Source organism: Aulostomus chinensis, chromosome 20 (genome assembly GCF_037954235.1).
Source record: "Aulostomus chinensis isolate RoL2024-O1b breed Wild chromosome 20, RoL_Achi_v1.0, whole genome shotgun sequence".
Taxonomy (NCBI): Eukaryota; Metazoa; Chordata; class Actinopteri; order Syngnathiformes; family Aulostomidae; genus Aulostomus; species Aulostomus chinensis.
Genome location: NC_141339.1, coordinates 21,240,325 through 21,258,401, shown reverse-complemented (window position 1 = coordinate 21,258,401; position 18,077 = coordinate 21,240,325). Strand labels below are relative to the sequence as shown.

The 18,077-nt window shown below is 41.7% G+C and overlaps 2 protein-coding genes across 3 annotated transcripts in view; one reads left to right on the top strand and one right to left on the bottom strand.

Annotated features, from left to right (window-relative positions):
• Nucleotides 1-1,306: 1,306 nt before the first annotated feature.
• Nucleotides 1,307-10,663, bottom strand: ubxn2a (UBX domain protein 2A). Of its 2 annotated transcripts, none has more exons than XM_086188623.1 (7): nucleotides 10,639-10,663; nucleotides 6,901-6,963; nucleotides 6,485-6,596; nucleotides 5,500-5,609; nucleotides 4,825-4,962; nucleotides 3,604-3,765; nucleotides 1,307-2,989 (listed from the first exon to the last, which is right to left on the bottom strand). In XM_086188623.1, exons 2-7 carry the CDS (start codon nucleotides 6,942-6,944, stop codon nucleotides 2,806-2,808), a joined length of 750 nt encoding a protein of 249 aa, XP_086044749.1. In that variant the 5' UTR covers nucleotides 6,945-6,963; nucleotides 10,639-10,663; the 3' UTR covers nucleotides 1,307-2,805. The 2 variants fall into 2 exon arrangements, with proteins under 2 accessions (XP_086044749.1, XP_086044748.1); XM_086188622.1 differs by lacking the exon at nucleotides 10,639-10,663 and adding an exon at nucleotides 7,315-7,435.
• Nucleotides 9,658-18,077, top strand: part of atad2b (ATPase family AAA domain containing 2B) — a 73,681-nt gene continuing 65,261 nt past the window's right edge. Inside the window, exons 1-13 of the mRNA XM_086188621.1 lie at nucleotides 9,658-9,836; nucleotides 12,825-12,991; nucleotides 13,267-13,298; nucleotides 13,417-13,555; nucleotides 14,584-14,683; nucleotides 14,775-14,901; nucleotides 15,059-15,214; nucleotides 15,485-15,560; nucleotides 15,753-15,854; nucleotides 16,047-16,158; nucleotides 16,291-16,406; nucleotides 16,584-16,758; nucleotides 16,902-16,990. Of these exons, the coding sequence (XP_086044747.1) occupies nucleotides 9,738-9,836; nucleotides 12,825-12,991; nucleotides 13,267-13,298; nucleotides 13,417-13,555; nucleotides 14,584-14,683; nucleotides 14,775-14,901; nucleotides 15,059-15,214; nucleotides 15,485-15,560; nucleotides 15,753-15,854; nucleotides 16,047-16,158; nucleotides 16,291-16,406; nucleotides 16,584-16,758; nucleotides 16,902-16,990 (1,490 nt within the window). The 5' untranslated portion in view covers nucleotides 9,658-9,737. The remainder of the gene's footprint in view (nucleotides 9,837-12,824; nucleotides 12,992-13,266; nucleotides 13,299-13,416; nucleotides 13,556-14,583; nucleotides 14,684-14,774; nucleotides 14,902-15,058; nucleotides 15,215-15,484; nucleotides 15,561-15,752; nucleotides 15,855-16,046; nucleotides 16,159-16,290; nucleotides 16,407-16,583; nucleotides 16,759-16,901; nucleotides 16,991-18,077) is intronic.

The following is an 18,077-nucleotide window of genomic DNA, read 5'->3' as shown; positions in this document are numbered from 1 at the left end:
CACACACACACACACACACACACACACACACACACACACACACACACACACACACACACACACACACACACGCATTCCTTAGCCAGCCTAGAATAATAGAATGCCTCATCGGAAAGGAGAGGAGCAGGAATTAGCAGTCCCTCAATGACACAATCCAGGAAGCAATGATTGTTTGGTCCAAATGTGGCAGACATTTGCTCCCAGTTGTAGTTCTCCAGCAGCCTACACTGACTCAGGTGAGTTCAGCTGCCTTTAGTGATTCATGTATACCATCTTTTATGGCCAACACCTGGCCCAAATCAAGCCCATCTCATTACACGACAGTAGCATGTAGCCAAAACAATCCACAGCACCATTACTGAACCAAAAGTACCAAAGTGCCCCAGTTTTGGCCCAAATGTGGCTGACAGTTGTTCCTGTTTTAGTTCTCTTGTGGCCCATATTTGGACTGGGACTGTGGTGTTGACTCAGGTGAGGGGAGCTGCCAAAACTGAGCTACATACCCATCTTTTATGGCCCACATCGAACACAAATCACTCGTTGCATGAGGGCGACATCTAGCCAGCACATCTGACAGCGCCATAACTGGACCGGAAGCGCCAGAGTGACCCGCTTTTGGTCCAAATGGGCCTGCGATCGCCGTTGTTTCTACAACCCAGTGACTTCTCGCGTGAGCACCAACAACCACCTGGTACATTATTTCCATCCTGTTTGTCTTGATAACACCGCTGTGAAGTCACTGCTCCTCCATGTTTCCATGAATTAAGTCCCCATTAAATCTCTAATGACAGCACAGATGTTGCTTTTGAACATGACGTAAGGCGCTCCAGGCTGTCACGCCGTAACTCACCATGATAATCACAATCTCCCGAAGCTGATGGCTTCTTAATTATGAAAACTTGATCGAATATTTCCATCAGCAGTCTTAACGCAACACCTGGTCAGTGTTTACAGGAAGTAGAATAGCATTTCCTCACATAAAGAATTTGTCCAAGATGGTTGTAAACTGCAGGAATGAGAAGACATTGGCGGACATTTTGTGGTTTAAACTGTCACAGTGGGATCGGACCGAGGTCCCCTGCTTTCACTGACAGCCCAACGGTGTATTTTGAAAGTGTAAATGGTTGAAATCTGAGCATATTAACTGATATTTGAGTAGTTTCTGTGGCTGAAAGTGTTGTTGAGTAGAGAGCCCACAAAAAGAAACGCAGAAGGAGGGAGATTAGGATCCGAAATACGATCAGAAATCCTGTAAGATATCAGATATGGAGGCACCTAAAAAAAAAAAATCATAAAAATACAAAAGCACCATGAAGACTTTTATTGTACCTTGTGATATGTCTTGAAAGGATGCAGCTAAATAACAAAATACATTCCACTTCAAATAATCCCCTCAAAACCAAGGCAAATGTTCATAAAAGGCAATAAAATGACAAAAACAACTGAACCAGTCAGGCTAACAAAAAATATCAAGCTCCAGTCTTTTCTACCATCGTCATAATGCGCAAACAGAAGATCGTGAAATACGAATGTAAAAGAACTACACACCGAAAGAGCAGCCCCTCGTTTTAGCTGATGGTAGTAGTGCAGAGGCAATTGGGAAGACTTGGTGCTGCTGGTGGTATTGTTTATCTGTGTGTGTGTGTGTGTGTGTGTGTGTGTGTGTGTGTGTGTGTGTGTAGAGGGGGTTACATATGGTAAACCCACCAGATGGACACACATGCAGGACCATCTGCATGGGTGACATTTCCTTGCAGTTTAGGGATTTAGGGGATCTTCTGGTAAGTAAACACCGTCTTCCACGGGGGGGGGGGGGGGGGGGGGGGCATGGCGAGCACTGACAGCGGCACCTCCGCAGCAGCCGCCAGTGCTGAAGACCTCATTTACACCTTGAATTAAAACCTGATCAGTATCTAGGCACATTATCTGGATAATAAATGATCTGATATTAACTTCCCACCTGCCCGTGTTCTCATTATCCTCGATGAGATTAGATCTCTGTCCTCCAGAGGTGGAACCAAATCAGCTTTAGGCGAGTTGTCAACACGGTATTAGATGTTTTAATAGCTCCGCCAAAGGAGGTCACGTGATCGCCAGCGTCGGTTTGTCCGTTAGCAGGATAATTCAAAAAGTTATGGATGGATTTGGACGAAATTATTGAGCTCATTCTAAATAAGGCAATATTTTGATGCAGAAGTTAAATATGGGCGTATTTCATTCATATTCTGGTTTCAATGCTACAGAGTCAGACGAATGACTAAGCAAGCCAAATTTTGAGTGTTTTTTGTGCGCTAATAAAACAAAAAATTTAAATAAATGAATTAAAGTGTGGTTTATTACATCCTTGTGATTTAGCTTTAAACATAGTGGCAAAAAAAAAGAAAAGAACAATGATAGTGGTGATAGTCAAGAAGAAAAATTCCTCTGCTATCAGAAGATGTGTTGCGGCTTGGAACTAAAAATAAAAAGTGCTACAAACAAAAACAAAAAAATGTGGCAAGGTGCATCTCTGCCGTTAACACAGCAGCCGGACCTGCAGCCAAACTTTTGCTTTCATTTGGGTCCGAAATGTTTTGGTATCTCTGAGCACTTGGCCAGTCTGACACCCTGACAGCAAGCATCTCGTTTCTGATGGCTCCGCGGACACGGGTCTCCCATTGTCATCCTCTGATGACGGCACCTTGTGTGGATTGTGTTATCCAAACAACGCGTCCAGATACAGACCTCATTCAAATACCAGGTGTAAACGGCAGTGGTGTAAAGGTGTGGGGGAGATGTGGCGTAAATGGCGGTCAGGCTAATTGGTCAGGAGTGTCCAAATGGAGCCTGTGTGTTCAGGGGTCTCTGAACAATGACAGCGTTGGCCAAATCTGCCTCTTCAAGACTTAACTCTTTGTCGTTGAGCTCTCGGAACGGGAGGGACGTGGCCAGGACAAAAGGTGGGCAGCTCCTCTGGCAGCGTGCCACAAAATCTTGAACATCGGTGATCCTAGAGGGAGAAACGAGAGACCTTTAATCACAGGATCAGGACAGAGTGGGCTGAGCATTCCTAGTCAAAATGATCTCTGGTGACATCTGATTTCTTCCTACAGTACTGTACTCGTTACAGCATCTATTATTTATTGTCGCCCAGCACATACAAGTGATCCTATTGCTGCTCCCCTGCTCACACAGAGGCTAGCAGAAGGTTGGAGGGGTTCAGTCCTCTCCATCCTTTCACTACTAACCCTGTTATATAAATGCTGCATCAGTTACGCAATCCTTCTCTGGGGATTTTATAGATCCACTCAGTTGCTACATCTCAGATTATGTTTTCTGCAGCCCCATGCACGGTGGCAGGGAATAACATGCACCGAGCCTTCAGACAGAGCAAAGCATTACATAATCCTCACACACTCACTACCTCCCCAGCTCCTACAAACAAAACTCTTTTTGTTATCTCTTGAACTACTTCTCCCCCTGCGGCGCTTAGGATTACGAGATTTGCAGACTCGGTCGCAGTGAGTGTCAAGATGTACCTCTCGCAGATATTAGGTCGATATTATTCAATGATGTCAAACGCTCGGATAGAGATGTTTAAAGCTTTGACAGAGTGTTACGCACCGATGCGATAGGTTAAACCTCTGCACCAATCTTCTGCCGTCAGCCAACCAGATCTGCAGGGAGGTAACTGGAAGGGAGTGGTCTAGTGTTACCATGGGGATAGGAGGAGATTCTCCATCCTCGTGCACAGATGGTGACCTGGCCACTACTCTGGGTGCAACACTGGGAATGGAAGGAAAAAAGAAGATACTTTATACAACAGTTAGAATTACACACATTAGCAATGGGCCATTTTATTATTTGATACTGTCATATTAGCAGAGACAGCCCCCCCCCCCTTCCCGAAATTAAGAAAACACACAATCCATTGAGGATGTTTAAGCTGTCAGTTCATCCGGGGGACTGTCTGCTGTTGTTTGTGTTTGCTAGGATTTCTGGGTTTAGAGAGACACCTAGTGGTAAACAGAGGGATAGCATCTGCTGACAATGGACATGACACACTACTGCAGCCAACTCAGCAAATACTTCAGTCATTTTTTAATAACAATATATGGCATTGTGTGTGTGTGTGTGTGTGTGCGTGCGTGTGCGCACGCTCGCGCGCGCGCTTTTGAGCACAGCCCTAATATGGCCTATAAAAAAAAATACATATTTTCACTTTAACTATAATTGTTTTTGTTGTTCGTTCCATTATCATTGTCAGTTAACCAATTAATATATTTCTTGATAGTATGAGATGTTCTAGCTATTAATACATGCTTTATCATATCAAATATTAAAAATATTCCTAAATCTAATAAAGAAATAAAACATCATTCATATTTATGTTTTCCTTTCATTACTATTATTGTCAAGTGTCTTTTTGTTACCATGATTTATTTCTATTATATTGCCTCTTACATGTGCAATTACTGAAAATGGAAATAAATATCAAAATCAATATTTAAGGTTTTTTTAATCTATTATGTTGGTCTTTTCCTTTGTTTTCCTCCTAAAATCTGTGATTTCCCCCTTACAAACGAGCAGGTTGTTGCTCCGCCCACTCTGGTAATGAGAAGGGCATCGCCGACAACCACATGCTTGCTCCGCCACATGTGGGGCATTTGGCTACGTCTTTTCACCTGATGGCGAGGAGCTTCCCGGGGGGAATACAAGCCAGAGGCAACCCAGGGAATCAAACCCCCGTCATGGTAGGCAGCACGACAGACTGCTGCACCACCTGCGCACCAAAGCCAAGTATCAACACAAATGACCAACAACAGCGAGAGGACTGGGAGTCACCTGCCGAGCCGATATCCTCTGCCACTGAACGGGTGAAAGGCCTTTTTCTTGGGAACATAGTTTTCCTCGGTCAGGTCCTCCACACTGATCTCAAGCTCCTCCTCTTCGGCTCTGCTCTCCCACTCCACTGGAAGCTCCCTGGGACAAATTACAAACCAGACCAATCAGATAAGTCAGTGCGACAAATGAGCACTAATGAGCGTCATGCTTTATCTATCTTTATGTCACCGGGTCATGTCTGTGGTAGGGGGAGGGATAAGTCTACTACAGGTAACATCAGGTCAACTACATCCTGGCTTAAAGTTTATATACATGTTGTATACGTACAGTAAATATACAGTAGACTTCTCTTGTCCTGTAAAGTTATTCATAGTTGCTTATAGCTCTGTGGAGTGTTCTTGTAAACTAAGAAAAGTTCACATTCACCCCCTCAACTACGCGCGTGAATCCTTGAGTTCAAACTAAAGGGACAATGCAAAGACATTTGTGGAGCTAATTTTTGAGCTTTGTGAGGGGAACGATTGTTTCGTGGAAGTGGAGGCCAAACGTAAGCCAGAAATCTCACCTTAAAAGCTTCACATAATTGCGTTGCATTGTGCTTTAGAAGGCTGTAGTTTCTTAGCTGATAATCATTAACCGTGAACTTGTAGCTAATTCTGGATTAATCAATCTCACCCCCGTTTGATTGCATCCAGGAAGTCTTGGTTTTCTGGAACAGAGTAACTGCGAAACTCCTGATCGTTCACAGTGAAGCCGTCCTTCCAGAGCCTCACCACCATCTCCACCTGGAATTAAAGCCACAGCAATGACCCTAAATTCAAGGACTCTAAGTAATGTCAAGAGATATTCTCAAACTTTTCCAGCAGTTTATAGCTGTGGTTTATTACAAAAAAAACCCAACTCTAAATGTCGAAAGTTATCAATGCCAAATAACAGCATGTATGTCTCTATGGTACCCTGCCCAAAGTCATGGTGAATCAATGTGGCAATTTAAAGGGATTTTTGACCATTTTATTAATTCTCAAGTATAAAAATGGTTACATTTTGCACCAAATACGTGTAATAAAAAAAAAAGAAAAACAAAAAGAAATAGAACCAAAAACTTAAGAGACATAATTGGGTGCATAGAAATGTCATCAGAGGGCAGCATGGCTCAGAGGTAGAGTGTCCGTCTAGCAACTGAAGGGTTGCTGGTTTGATCCTCACTTCCCCCGATGACCCATCCATCCATTTTCTACCTCTGATCCCGTTAAGGGTCACAGGGGGTGGACCCGCTTCTTCCTCTGAATATTATTGGCCTCCAAAAATGTCTCTACGCTAAGAGTTAATTCAAACCACGACAAAGCACTAAAATACGTCCCCGACCGAGACATCTTCTACATAACACGATAACAATTCCTAACATATTAAAGCACTTCGCTGAAAATCCAAGACCTTGTTCAAACAAATTCCTCATTAATATTTAAGTGTTTTCAAGGAATTCCACATGCCACAGCCAATTCTAATAGGTGAAACACTACTTTACATATTTAATACTTCATTAATGGTTGTATGATCATCCTTGCAATGACAGTCCACTTCTTGCTTTCAAATTGTGAGCAACATGACATGAAAAAAAAAGAATTGCAAACATCTGAGACGCAAATTTTGAATTTCTTACCTTCGAAGACCCGGAGGCATCGTAGCAGATCTTCTCCACCTCATCAAGGAGGTCCTCCACCGAGAAACTTCTCCTCATCGGCGGCTCCTCTTCATTTTCTACATTTTCAACCCTTCAACAGATGAGAGAGCATCTGTCTTACTAACTTGTGCATAACTTGCAGCCACCGGAGGTATTACATAAAAATATATGCGTGTTTTATTTTACGCCAACGTTTAAATCTTTAAGTGATTCCAAACCAGAAGAATACACTCTCCCTCACACATCCTGACAACTTATACTCTCACTTCTGAGGCTTTCAACTTACAGGAACTCCAAACATCCAGATTGTGTTGCTTATATTTGTTAGACAAACTGCTAAAATAAATAAATAAATAAAAGGTTACAGAGAATTCAAACTATTCAGGTCATCTTACCATTTTTCATCTTTCTCTCCGCCCACAGTGTCAATGTCTTTCATGACGTTTTCTGTTGTCCATCTGAGAAATATATAACATTTCATAATTGTAAAAGGTTAAAATGGACGCTCACAGCATTGTTAGGCCAATTTTAAAAAAATGTATAAGTCGGCATTGATGGTTCAGTGTGATAAACTGCTATCCAATACCTATAAAATGATGACAATGGACAATATCATCAAGTTATGAATAATAATAAAAACAAGCTGCTTATAGCGGTACATTAAGCTAACGTTTATTATATAAGAGGGCGTTAACGAGCTAGCACGCATATAAACCCAACAGCATAAAAAAAGGATTATATAAACATTTATTCGCAGCAGAGGCTTATTTACATGCCCGTATTAAGGTTAAGGTCAAAAACTGCTTTACCAGCCCGCGTTTATTCGGTTAATCCACAGCTACACATCTGTAGCCACAAGTTTCGTGTAGCAGCAGCCCTTCTGCTGAGCAATGCGTGACGTCGCCAGTGCCGTAAATCTGTCGCTACTGCCGTAATGAAACTTTACTGCTGAGCTCAGCTAATCCCTTTCTATTTTAAGCAAGGCACACTTATTTATGTTTATTTTTGGAGCAGCCTGAAGGGTGTTTAATAGAAATGAAGTTAAAAGGTAAGACAATAAATATGAAGTTACAAAAAATACGGTTATTTTGTTTTCAGTACATTTTTAGACGTGAATGTGACAACCTTCTTAAAAATAGACTGAATGGTTGGTGCAGTGCCAGACATTAAAAAAACGTCTCCTAGTCAATATTGTCACTATTCTTGACTTCTTACAAAAACACATGTCTTTGAGTGGTGCAACACATCATTTAGCAAAGGGGTTTTTCCACTGAGAGAGGCTGTCGTACCTATTTATCCACAAGAGGCAGATACAAACACACAGTATGAATCCATTGATTAACATTTGATTGGGATTTTTTTGTTTAACTCAATGTCTAACTGAATTAAGCTTGAAAAGCTGCACTGAAAGGTGGAAAAGTTGCACTGAAATGTTGGGTGAATGTTTACATACGTACTTGAGTTTTTCTCAAGAAAATAAAAATAGAAATATCACCCATCTCAATGAAAATTTAGCTGAATTTGCCTGCAGTTACAGTCATTTCCCGGCGTTATTCCTCCTAGTTCAAACATTTTTCTGGCATGATTCCAACCTTGTGTTGAAGGTTCATTTTGGGAGGAAACATTTTACAGACAAATCACAGCTGCTTAATGCACGTGGAAATGTTGTGTGTGCAATATAATGTTTGTTTGTTTGTTTTTATAATTACAGCTTTACAAAACTAAATCATGTAACAGATGGCTTTGCATGGTGGCATTTTCAGTTGTGCCAGAAACAGAACCGCAAACACACACGCGCACGCACACACACACACACACACACACACACACACACACACAGAGGTCAGCAGGGTAACAGGGACCTACAGAGGATTTGGAGAGGCTGATTTAATGTCACGTTTACTTCATAATAAAACAGTCTGGTCAGAGAGCCTCTCACAGCTTCTACCACTGGGTTTAACGGGGGGGGGGGGGGGGGGCAGTTAAACCCAGTGAACAAGATATATCCTAGTCCTCAGTTCAGCATGGAAATCTTAATCTACCTAACACACATTCGTGTTTAGAATATAATATTTTGCAGATGTTAGAGCAAAGTGAGGAGCTATGCTGGCAACAATTATGTCCACTTAGGGACTATCGCACAGAAATCGTGTTTTTTTTTTTTTTGTCACGTTGAGGTAATTTGTCAAATTTAAAGTAATTTGTCAAATTTGAAAAAAAAAATCAGTGTTTACACCTCTTTTTATTAAACGCCTCTTTACAACCACAAGATAATAAATCCAACAACTGCAATATGATAGCGCTCTTAAAGGTACACTGTGTACTTAACTGCTCGGATATCATTTTCACCTTTTTCTTTCCTTTATTATTTTAACATTCCTCCTCTGGGTATTTATTTTACTTTACCAATACTTATCGCACTGATTTCATTGCCTGTAATTTGCATCTGGGTTTTGGCAAGGACCTCATGATACCGCATGTATCACATTACATGGGCCATGATGCAACGTTATCATGAGGTATTGCGATACGATACAGTATGATACATTTTTGCGATAGCCAATAATAATGTAAATGACTGAATAATTTACTGAATATTTCAAAATGGACAATAAAATACATAGTTCTGTGTATCACCTGGAAGGCTAATAATATGTATATCACGTTATATTAATTACTCAGTGTAAAAACTTGATACGAGGAGGCTGGAATATTCAGAAAGTATCATGAAAAAAACATTGCGATATATTGCTGTAGTTTATTGCACAGCCCTACCCGTAAAAATGAGTTACAGATTACCATGGCAACTGTAACAGAAGTAGTTGCACAAATATGATTTCTTTGAGTCCATAAAATTCTGTATGAAAAGCACTTTTCTGCAGGAAATGCAACGTGTGCAGAGAGAAAGCTGCTACTTTTCAACACTTGGGGTGATGACATCAAAGCTGCGAGAGAGGCAAAAGTTGCCCAAAAAAAGTATACTTTTACAATGCAGTGAATACTATCGAATTATTTACGTACTCTCTGTTATATGTCAGCATTGTGAATGCACCTGCTGTTTTTATCCGACCCACATCCACTTGAGAGAAAGAAGGACAGAGCGAGCGAGAGAGAGAGAGAGAGAGAGAGAGAGAGAGAGAGAGAGAGAAATGGCGCCTCGATGCTGCACTCACTGAGGCAGTGTTAGGTGCCGGTCAGGGAGATTTTGTAAGGGCAGACTTCAGGCTAAAACATGGTGAACACAAGGAAACGCTCAAGACAGGGCATTGGCCCTTTCATCTCCTCAAGGACTCGGTCGTCGTCGAGAAACGAGCGAAAATCTGAAGAACATGTAAGCCGGTTTCTTTTCTTTCCCCCCGGCGAGCTAGCTGCCTCTGCTAGGTTAGCCTTAGCCGTGGCCTCAAGGTGTTCTATTATCATTCACAACCTAATAAAAGCAAAATTGGACTTGACACCTGTCGAGACATGTACACACACAATCAAAGACTTGAATGCAGCGTTTCGTTCGGCTGTCAGTGGCACCGGATGGATTGCACAGCTGTCAAATCGCAAGCTAGCTATGTTAACTCCTGGCTAGCTCCAAGTTGAGTTCCCTTTGTGTTTGGCAATTTCACCCGGCTGACTTGTTCCTTCATTGTCTCCTCATATTTGATTTTTAAATAACGTCAACTGGTGGTTTGACGTGAGCACATTAGCATCACTTCGTGGCACCTGGCTGGAAGTCTTACAGTTAATATTTTCTGAATTCCACAAGGATAAAGGGTAGTAAAGCTAACATTAGCGTTTCTAGGTAACAGCTAACCGACAGTTAGCTTACAGTGGGGGAAGGGAGTCCTAGGTTCACAACAGTTGGCTGGCTCAAGTCCCGTATTTAGCAAGTCTGAACTTGGTGAACTTTCTGATGTTAATGCTCCAGGAGTTGTGTTTTTTCTTTTTCTTTTTTTAAAATCACGATAAGGGTTTTTAACGTCGTTTTGCTGGGCAATAATAGTCTACTTCTTTTTTAAACGATAAAGCACAGCATTAGCTTGTGCTGGCAGTCGTTGGACTTGGGAACTGTCTGACAGCCTTTGTCTCAAAATGTAAACATTGAGACTTTGTAAAGTGAGGGTCTGTGTTTGTGCTGTACTTACCATTATCACGGAACGCTTGTCCACACCACCGATCTGATAATTTATTGATTGTTTTTTGGGTAATTGTGAGTTTTAATGAGTTGTTGGGCGAGGAGCTTACATTTTCTTGAATTGTGGCTCAATATATTTCGACCCATTCTTGGCTCCTGCTCAGCCCTGTGGGTTTGAAGCCAAACTAAATGATGACACAGAAAATGATGAATGACTAAAAATCTTTCTACTGATAAACCGTACAACCGCAAGTATATCATGTATAATTATGGATGCATTCAACTCCAGCAATGATCTTTGGCAGTGTGAAAGTTTTGCTCTCATAAACATGCTGCAGATGTTGGCCATCTGTATTTGACAATGATTTAGTTGTAGAACTTGTTAATATCAAAGTAAATGAGGAAGACCTAAGTGGGTTTATTGATGAATTCTTAAACTTTCAATCTAATGCAAAGGTTTTTCCAAATCTGTATGTTTGTTTAAATTCAGAGTTTTAATCACAGGCTGTGCTACATCAAGAAGTATCAAAATGTGTTACATTGATTGAATTTTGCGATATTTTTTGCAATATTGGAGGGAATGCTAATTTTCACTGTAAAAACATTGAAATTAAAGTATGACTTTGGTGAGAATCTATTAAAGATATACTTGATTTCTTGTAGAAGGTGAAATTGAGGCAGGATATCGATCTATAACGAATACATAAAATGTTCATTCAATTAATATTTTCAGTCTTTATGAAATATTTGTAAATTGCCATAGGCCATATTGACATTTGCGGTTGCTTTTGACATAGTGGTGCCCTACTTTTAAACTTATATCAGGTCTTATTTGAGCCTCATGAGCTATTAAAATTGTTTGTTGTAACACATTTCCTAGTCATCATGAATGACAAATCCTACAGGACAAAGTTATCGGTTTCATAGTCTAAGGTAAATGATCCTACTGACCCTCGTTTCACAGCTCCAGTCGTCTGAAGCTTACAGAAAGTAATATTGCACAAGAAAGAGCACGTTTTATAGGGTATGAGACGTAAATGTACGGGAGTTAGTGTGGTCCACGTTTGTGGAATGAGCTCGATAACGCCATAAAATGTAATTGTCTTTGTCTGTTTTTTTTTTTTGTTTGTTTTTTCAGATTTAAAGTCAGCGGTTGCTTGAAATCCATTTGTACCGTGCTGTTATTTTAATTTGCCATATGTCTCTGTTGGTATATCTTGCCGATTGGTTTAATGACTGGACTGATTATATAGATGTCTGAGGACCATTTAGCTGCACTTCAAATGGGTATAGGTTAGTATTAGGTATTTTATGGTCGTAAATGTGTTTGTATATACAGTGTCTGGGCTCCTATTCATAAGCTCCTTGTTGTGGTGCGCCCCATTTTCATTAATTCCTGTTGTTTGATTCGTTGTATTTGAATGTGATTTGTCTGCAATATATGACATGATGATGATGGGAAAACAATTTATAGGAGGTATAATTCTGAGCGGGACCAATATGAATTGCATCAGCTCTCCCCTGTGGATGTGTTGACTTATGGTACATCTTGCACTTTTCAGTCTGTCTGCATCTTTCTATCCAGACAGTCAGACAAACCTCTGTGCAGACAGTTGCCTATGACAACAGTGAGATATGGTCCTATATCAGCTGGGAAGGGCATAAGCATCAAGGGCACATGATTGGTTGGTGTTTTGTCCTGTCACATCATAATACTCTTTTTTTTTCTTTTTCTGGTCTTGCCATTTGCAGCTGTTGCAGTCTCCTTATTTTCATATGCTTTTATTTTATACACCCACATCCTTCTCAAGTTTGCAGGAGTGCTGAATCGGATGGTATGATAATGTGAGGTGTTCCTAATATTTTGGCCCACCTCATTTACACACATCAAGGCAGGGAAATTGGAAATACATTTCCATAACATGCATTCCAGTGTGGCATGAACACTCACAACCTCCATAAGAAACATTGCAGTAGGTTTCTCTGTTGATGTTCTCAAAGAAACAAAAAAACTAGAACCTTTGTAAAAGTGTACATAGTAGCAGACAGGTGTACCTAATAAAGTGGCCAGTCAGTGTGCACATGGATTATTAAGATGCATTTTTTTCTTTTTTTTCCTTGTTGATTCAGATTTTCTTTGTGACATCTGCATTTGCTTATTCTTCTTTTTTGTACACGTTGATTTCTGTTCACCAGAAAGAGCACAGTAGTGATGTGAGCAGTCCCAGCAGCCCGCGGTTGCCCCCCGCTTCCAAGCGAACTCGGCGGCAGATTGCCTCTGAGCCCAGCTCCAGCGATACCTCCCCCTCCCCTCAGACAAAGGGTCAGAGGGTCAGCTGGGGCATTCCCACATATCGCACAAGGTCAGCGTCTCCTGGCTTTTCTTCCACTTACCAGAAGTCAGAACACAACTGCATTGTTATGTTGACCTCGACAGAAAGATGTTTCAAATATAAAATTTATAATTCTCATAATCATGTAATTACCACTTTGGTTGCACAAAGAAAGGTCTGTTCACTGACATTGTCTCCTAAAAACGCAACCTCATGTCATGTCATGTATTGTCAACACTGAGACAAAGAGTTCTCTGAGCGGTGTCTGTACTGTTTTCACTGAAGATTTCCTTCTTAATTTCTAGGTTGTCGTCTCGTATAATGCAGAATGGACACGGTAATGGCATGTTTTTGCAGTTCATGCATTTTATTGTGTCATTAATAACATACTGTGTATATATTTATATGAACATTTTGAAGAATATATCCCTAATTGATTTTTATTGATGCTGCAGCTCACATTGGTCACCCGAATGATGAGAGTGGAGGAGGAGGTCACTCACGCATGAACGGCCATGTGGAGCTGAAGAGGAAGAGGAAGAGCCAGTTTGAACACCTCAATCAGAGCCTGCTGTTTGACCAGCTGGTCAACAGGTGAGCTACAAGTCACACTTCCGGCTCCGTTCCTAACTGCCTCAAACAAGAGGGACTGATTGTAGAGTGTGGTAATATGATGGTGATGGCTGGGTGGGATTTCCTCAGAAAGCTTGTAATCAGACTTGCTATTATGATTGCTCAGTGTTCCAACCTATGAGAGAACAGTCCTAAAACCCAGACTCTCGAACATCCCTTGTCTTAAACTTAATGGGTTTTTGGTTAAATGCCTGAAATGAGATCTGTGGTTGGCACCAGCAGTAGACTAGTGATGCATTTATGTGTCTTTTAAAAAGTGGTTGCTAACAAGCAGCTAAATGAGAGCGCAGCAGTGGCAGCGTGTGCTAATAATCATCACACCAAAGACAGAAAGCGCTGAGCTAGTTGTGGTGAAGTTACACCCTCGGTGGAGTTCCTTGTTACACCAGGTGTTTTTTTGTTTTTGTTTTTTTCCAAACAATTGCATTTTTTCTTCAAAAATCATATTGTCACACTGAACAAAAATGTAAGTCTCAAGTTTTTCTTTTTGTCTCCAAGCTTGTTTTTGGTGTTAATTCCATGGCGATGCAAACTTAAAGGTTACAAAAAAAACAAAAAACAAAACCCAAAAGCCTTTGCCTGCAGCACTCTACTGGGAAAAATACATGATTGAACATATGAAGTTGATATTTGGCTTTAAGGCTGTCTGTTGACGGTTAAGCTGTTTGAATGCTGGTGAAATGAAGAAATGTCTTACTCCCACTGAGTCTTTCAATTGCCTATTTGTAAAGTTGCAAACAATATTCTGCCCTCCTGATGAAAAACAAAGACGTTAACCCTCTAATGAGAGATGAGTCGTCATTCTTCTTTTCACGTCTCATTTGCTGCATTACAAGGGGACATAAAAAATGTTAGTGTTCAAAAATGTCTCCGTGAAGACTGATGCTGTTAAACTCCCCTTGCTGCACTGCCATAAAAAGTTAAACCCTGTGTGTGTGTGTGTGTGTGTGTGTGTGTGTACGTGTACGTGTACGTGTACGTGTGTGCAGCACTGCTGAGGCTGTTCTTCAGGAGATGGACAACATCAGCAGCATCAGGCAGAACCGTGAAGTGGAGCGACTTCGCATGTGGACAGGAGACACAGAGGAGGTGAGTGTGGTGCTTCTGTAACACAACCAAGAGCTCAGAAAAGAGCTTCCTCTTAACATGAACACAAGTGGTAAAAGTCCTGTTCTTACAGGAAAACATGGACATGTATTCCCGGGTGAAGCGTAGGAAATCTATGCGCAGGAGCACCTTTAGCATGCCTACACACCACAAAGTCATGAGTAAAACGGAGGAGGAAGAGGAGGAGGAGGGGACGGAAGGTCAGTTTTCCCACTTATGTGCTTTTTATGAATCAGTAGAATGAGGCATTGTGAGTCATGATTTTATGAAGTGCCTCAATCTCTCAAATGTGCTGGTTTACATTGTGTCCATTGTCATCAGCGGTATTTGTAGTAAAATGGCCCTCATGACTTGCAGAATCTCATGGGGAAGAAGAAGAGGAGGATGCAGAAGATGATGAAGACGAAGATGATGATGAAGGAGATGAAGCAGAAGAGGCAGAAGAGGAAAACGACCGACCGTACAACTTGAGGCAGCGCAAGACAGTGCAGCGATATGAGGCGCCACCTATTGGTAACTACTGACGTTTGTGTGCCTGAAACACACTGGGGATGGTCTCGATGTCAGTGGCGTGTTGGGAGCCATTTCTTTTGAGATTCTGTTGTTGTAGATCCCTGAAGGACCTCATCATTGTCAGTGACATCAGCTCTGACTGAACGCAGTGGCTATTAACCACAGCGACCAACGCTACACTCATGCTGCGGCCCAGTGTGTTTCAGGTGTTATGTTTTCATGTTAATCTCGTTCAAGGGGTTGTGTTAAAACCCGTTTTGACTTTTTCAGAACCCGTGAACAGAAAACAGAGCAACCCGTCACTTTTTGACACCCACAGATCCCCAGCAAGAAGAAGCCATATACGGTTGGTGATTGTGAGAAACCTCAATGTGGCACTCAGTGCTATGTGATAGTCGAGTATTCAGCACTGCTTTTCTCTTGACTGATGAAGTAGGATCTTTAGTGTTCTCACACACTTGCTGGTCTCAGCTGATAAGTGAAAGTGATGTGGATGCTTTGATTCTGAATTTATGTTGTCCCACTTGGTTGTCCTCAGAGTTAAGAAACATGCAATTCACAGCAGCGACACAACCTCGTCCTCTGATGAGGAACGGTTTGAGAGGAGGAAAAGCAAGAGCATGGCCTGGGCAAGGAACAGGTGATGGACGCTTTGTTGCTTCCACCTTTCATCTTCCTCTCTTATACTTAAACTTTGATGGAAACACTTGTTTCTATGTACATTTTCAAAGAAGCCACAGCCGTTTATTATCCTTGTGTATGTGATACCAAATGTTATCTCAGTGGCATTTAATCACTTAAAAAGTCACTATTTCCCTCGTTTTTGTTATAGATGTTTGCCCATGAACTTGACCACGGAGGATCTGGCTAGTGGCGTGCTGCGTGACCGGGCGAAAGTTGGTGCCAGCCTGGCTGATGTTGATCCCATGAACCTTGACAGCTCAGTGAGTGGAAACACGAACAAAACCCATAAGCTGGATAGAAGAACACCTTTAGTTTGATAAAACGTGGAAATCGTTATTGATGCATTTTGAGACTCTTGTGCTTAATTTTGTAAATGTGTGTGTTCCTCCCAGGTGAAATTTGACAGTGTCGGGGGTCTAGGCAACCACATCCAGTCACTCAAGGAGATGATAGTGTTTCCTCTGCTTTACCCTGAGGTGTTTGAGAAGTTCAAGATTCAGCCTCCCAGGTACAGTAAGGTTTGAATTCTGTTGTATATTATATGTTATTCATATTATATCTCATAGATTTTGTCTTTTATTAATGCACCAGGTACAGCATCATTTGAGAAAAGGGCTAAGATGTAAAAGTAGCTTTGTTTGCAATGATTAAACACTGCCTTGATTTGCTGTCCCCTCTCTTTTAGAGGGTGCTTGTTCTATGGCCCTCCGGGGACAGGGAAGACTCTGGTGGCACGGGCTCTGGCCAACGAGTGCAGCCAGGGAGACAGGAAGGTCTCGTTCTTCATGAGGAAAGGCGCCGACTGCCTCAGCAAGTGGGTCGGTGAATCAGAACGCCAGCTACGCCTGCTCTTTGACCAGGTGAGTCATCTGTTGAGGTCCGAGGGAAGTTGGTGGAAAACATCAATGGCTTCAGTAACTCAACCACAAGCTTTCATCTGCTGCTGCAGTGACGTTATTATGAGAACCTCACTTGTGTGTTTCTTGTGTACGTTTCCATCCAGGCTTACCTGATGAGGCCATCCATCATCTTTTTCGATGAGATTGATGGGTTGGCTCCAGTTCGCTCCAGCCGGCAAGACCAGATACACAGGTAGGACTAAAGCCTGGTTTATGCTTCTGCGTCGCGGCGACGTTGTAGCGACAGCATAGACCCTACGCTGTCACTGAGCGTTCAAAGTTCTGCATCGAGGGAACGCGTTGCTCTGCAATTCACTGCCAAGCCGCTAGGGGGTGTGGCTGTGTCTTTGTATGGTTTCGGGGGCTCTTGCCGGATTCCAAAACAAAACAATTTACAACAGAAAGTCCAGTGCTTTTCTTTGAACGACTGTTTGCTTTCATGAATCAAACTGTAAACTTTGAACATGACAAACATGACTTCTTTTGGCCATTTTTTTTCCGGAGACGCACATATTTGTCGCGAAGGTTATTCCACCTCTTCATGCATTCTGCAACCTTCTCTGAGCGGACCTATCACAATCCTTGACGTTCACGTCTCGACGTGACGCGTAGTCAGGATTTTTTGGAGGTGCACGTCAGGCTACAGCGTAGGGTCCGCATAGGGGTCTGCGTCCCAGGCTTAATCCTGTTAAACACTCGCATCAGCAGCAACATGTGTTTCATCAGACAGCAGATCATTGGCAGTGTCCATCAATAGTTGCTTGCTTCACATTTGGCCTTAGGTGAGATCAAAATACAGGAGGTCTGACCTGGGAAGAACACACACAAGAAAAATGTACGCAAATCATTGATTTCTTTTGTTAAACATACAAATTTAAACTAGAACAAAAACTACAAAACACATTTGTGCAGTCCTGTTTCCAATTTAAGAGTGATTTACTTACGTGCATCAACATCAAAACATTTTCTAATACAAAGCTGTTTCTGTAAAATATGTGTGGAATTCTGTTTGTACTGTAAACAATAATTGCATTGTTTTTTTATGGTTATATAACATCACGCGCTGATATCATGATTCAGATTTGGTTGCCGGGCAGCTTTGCACGTGCTGTAAATACTAGTGATGATGGAAAGACCGCTGATAAATGTACGGTTGTTCAGGCCTGAAAGGCAGGACGTGAGAAATGGAACCGTTGGGTTCTGCACAATGCTACAGTGTAAGTGACCACACACTTGAATGCGGTTGAAACTCAAGTCACTCATTTCCCTTCTTTGGCTGT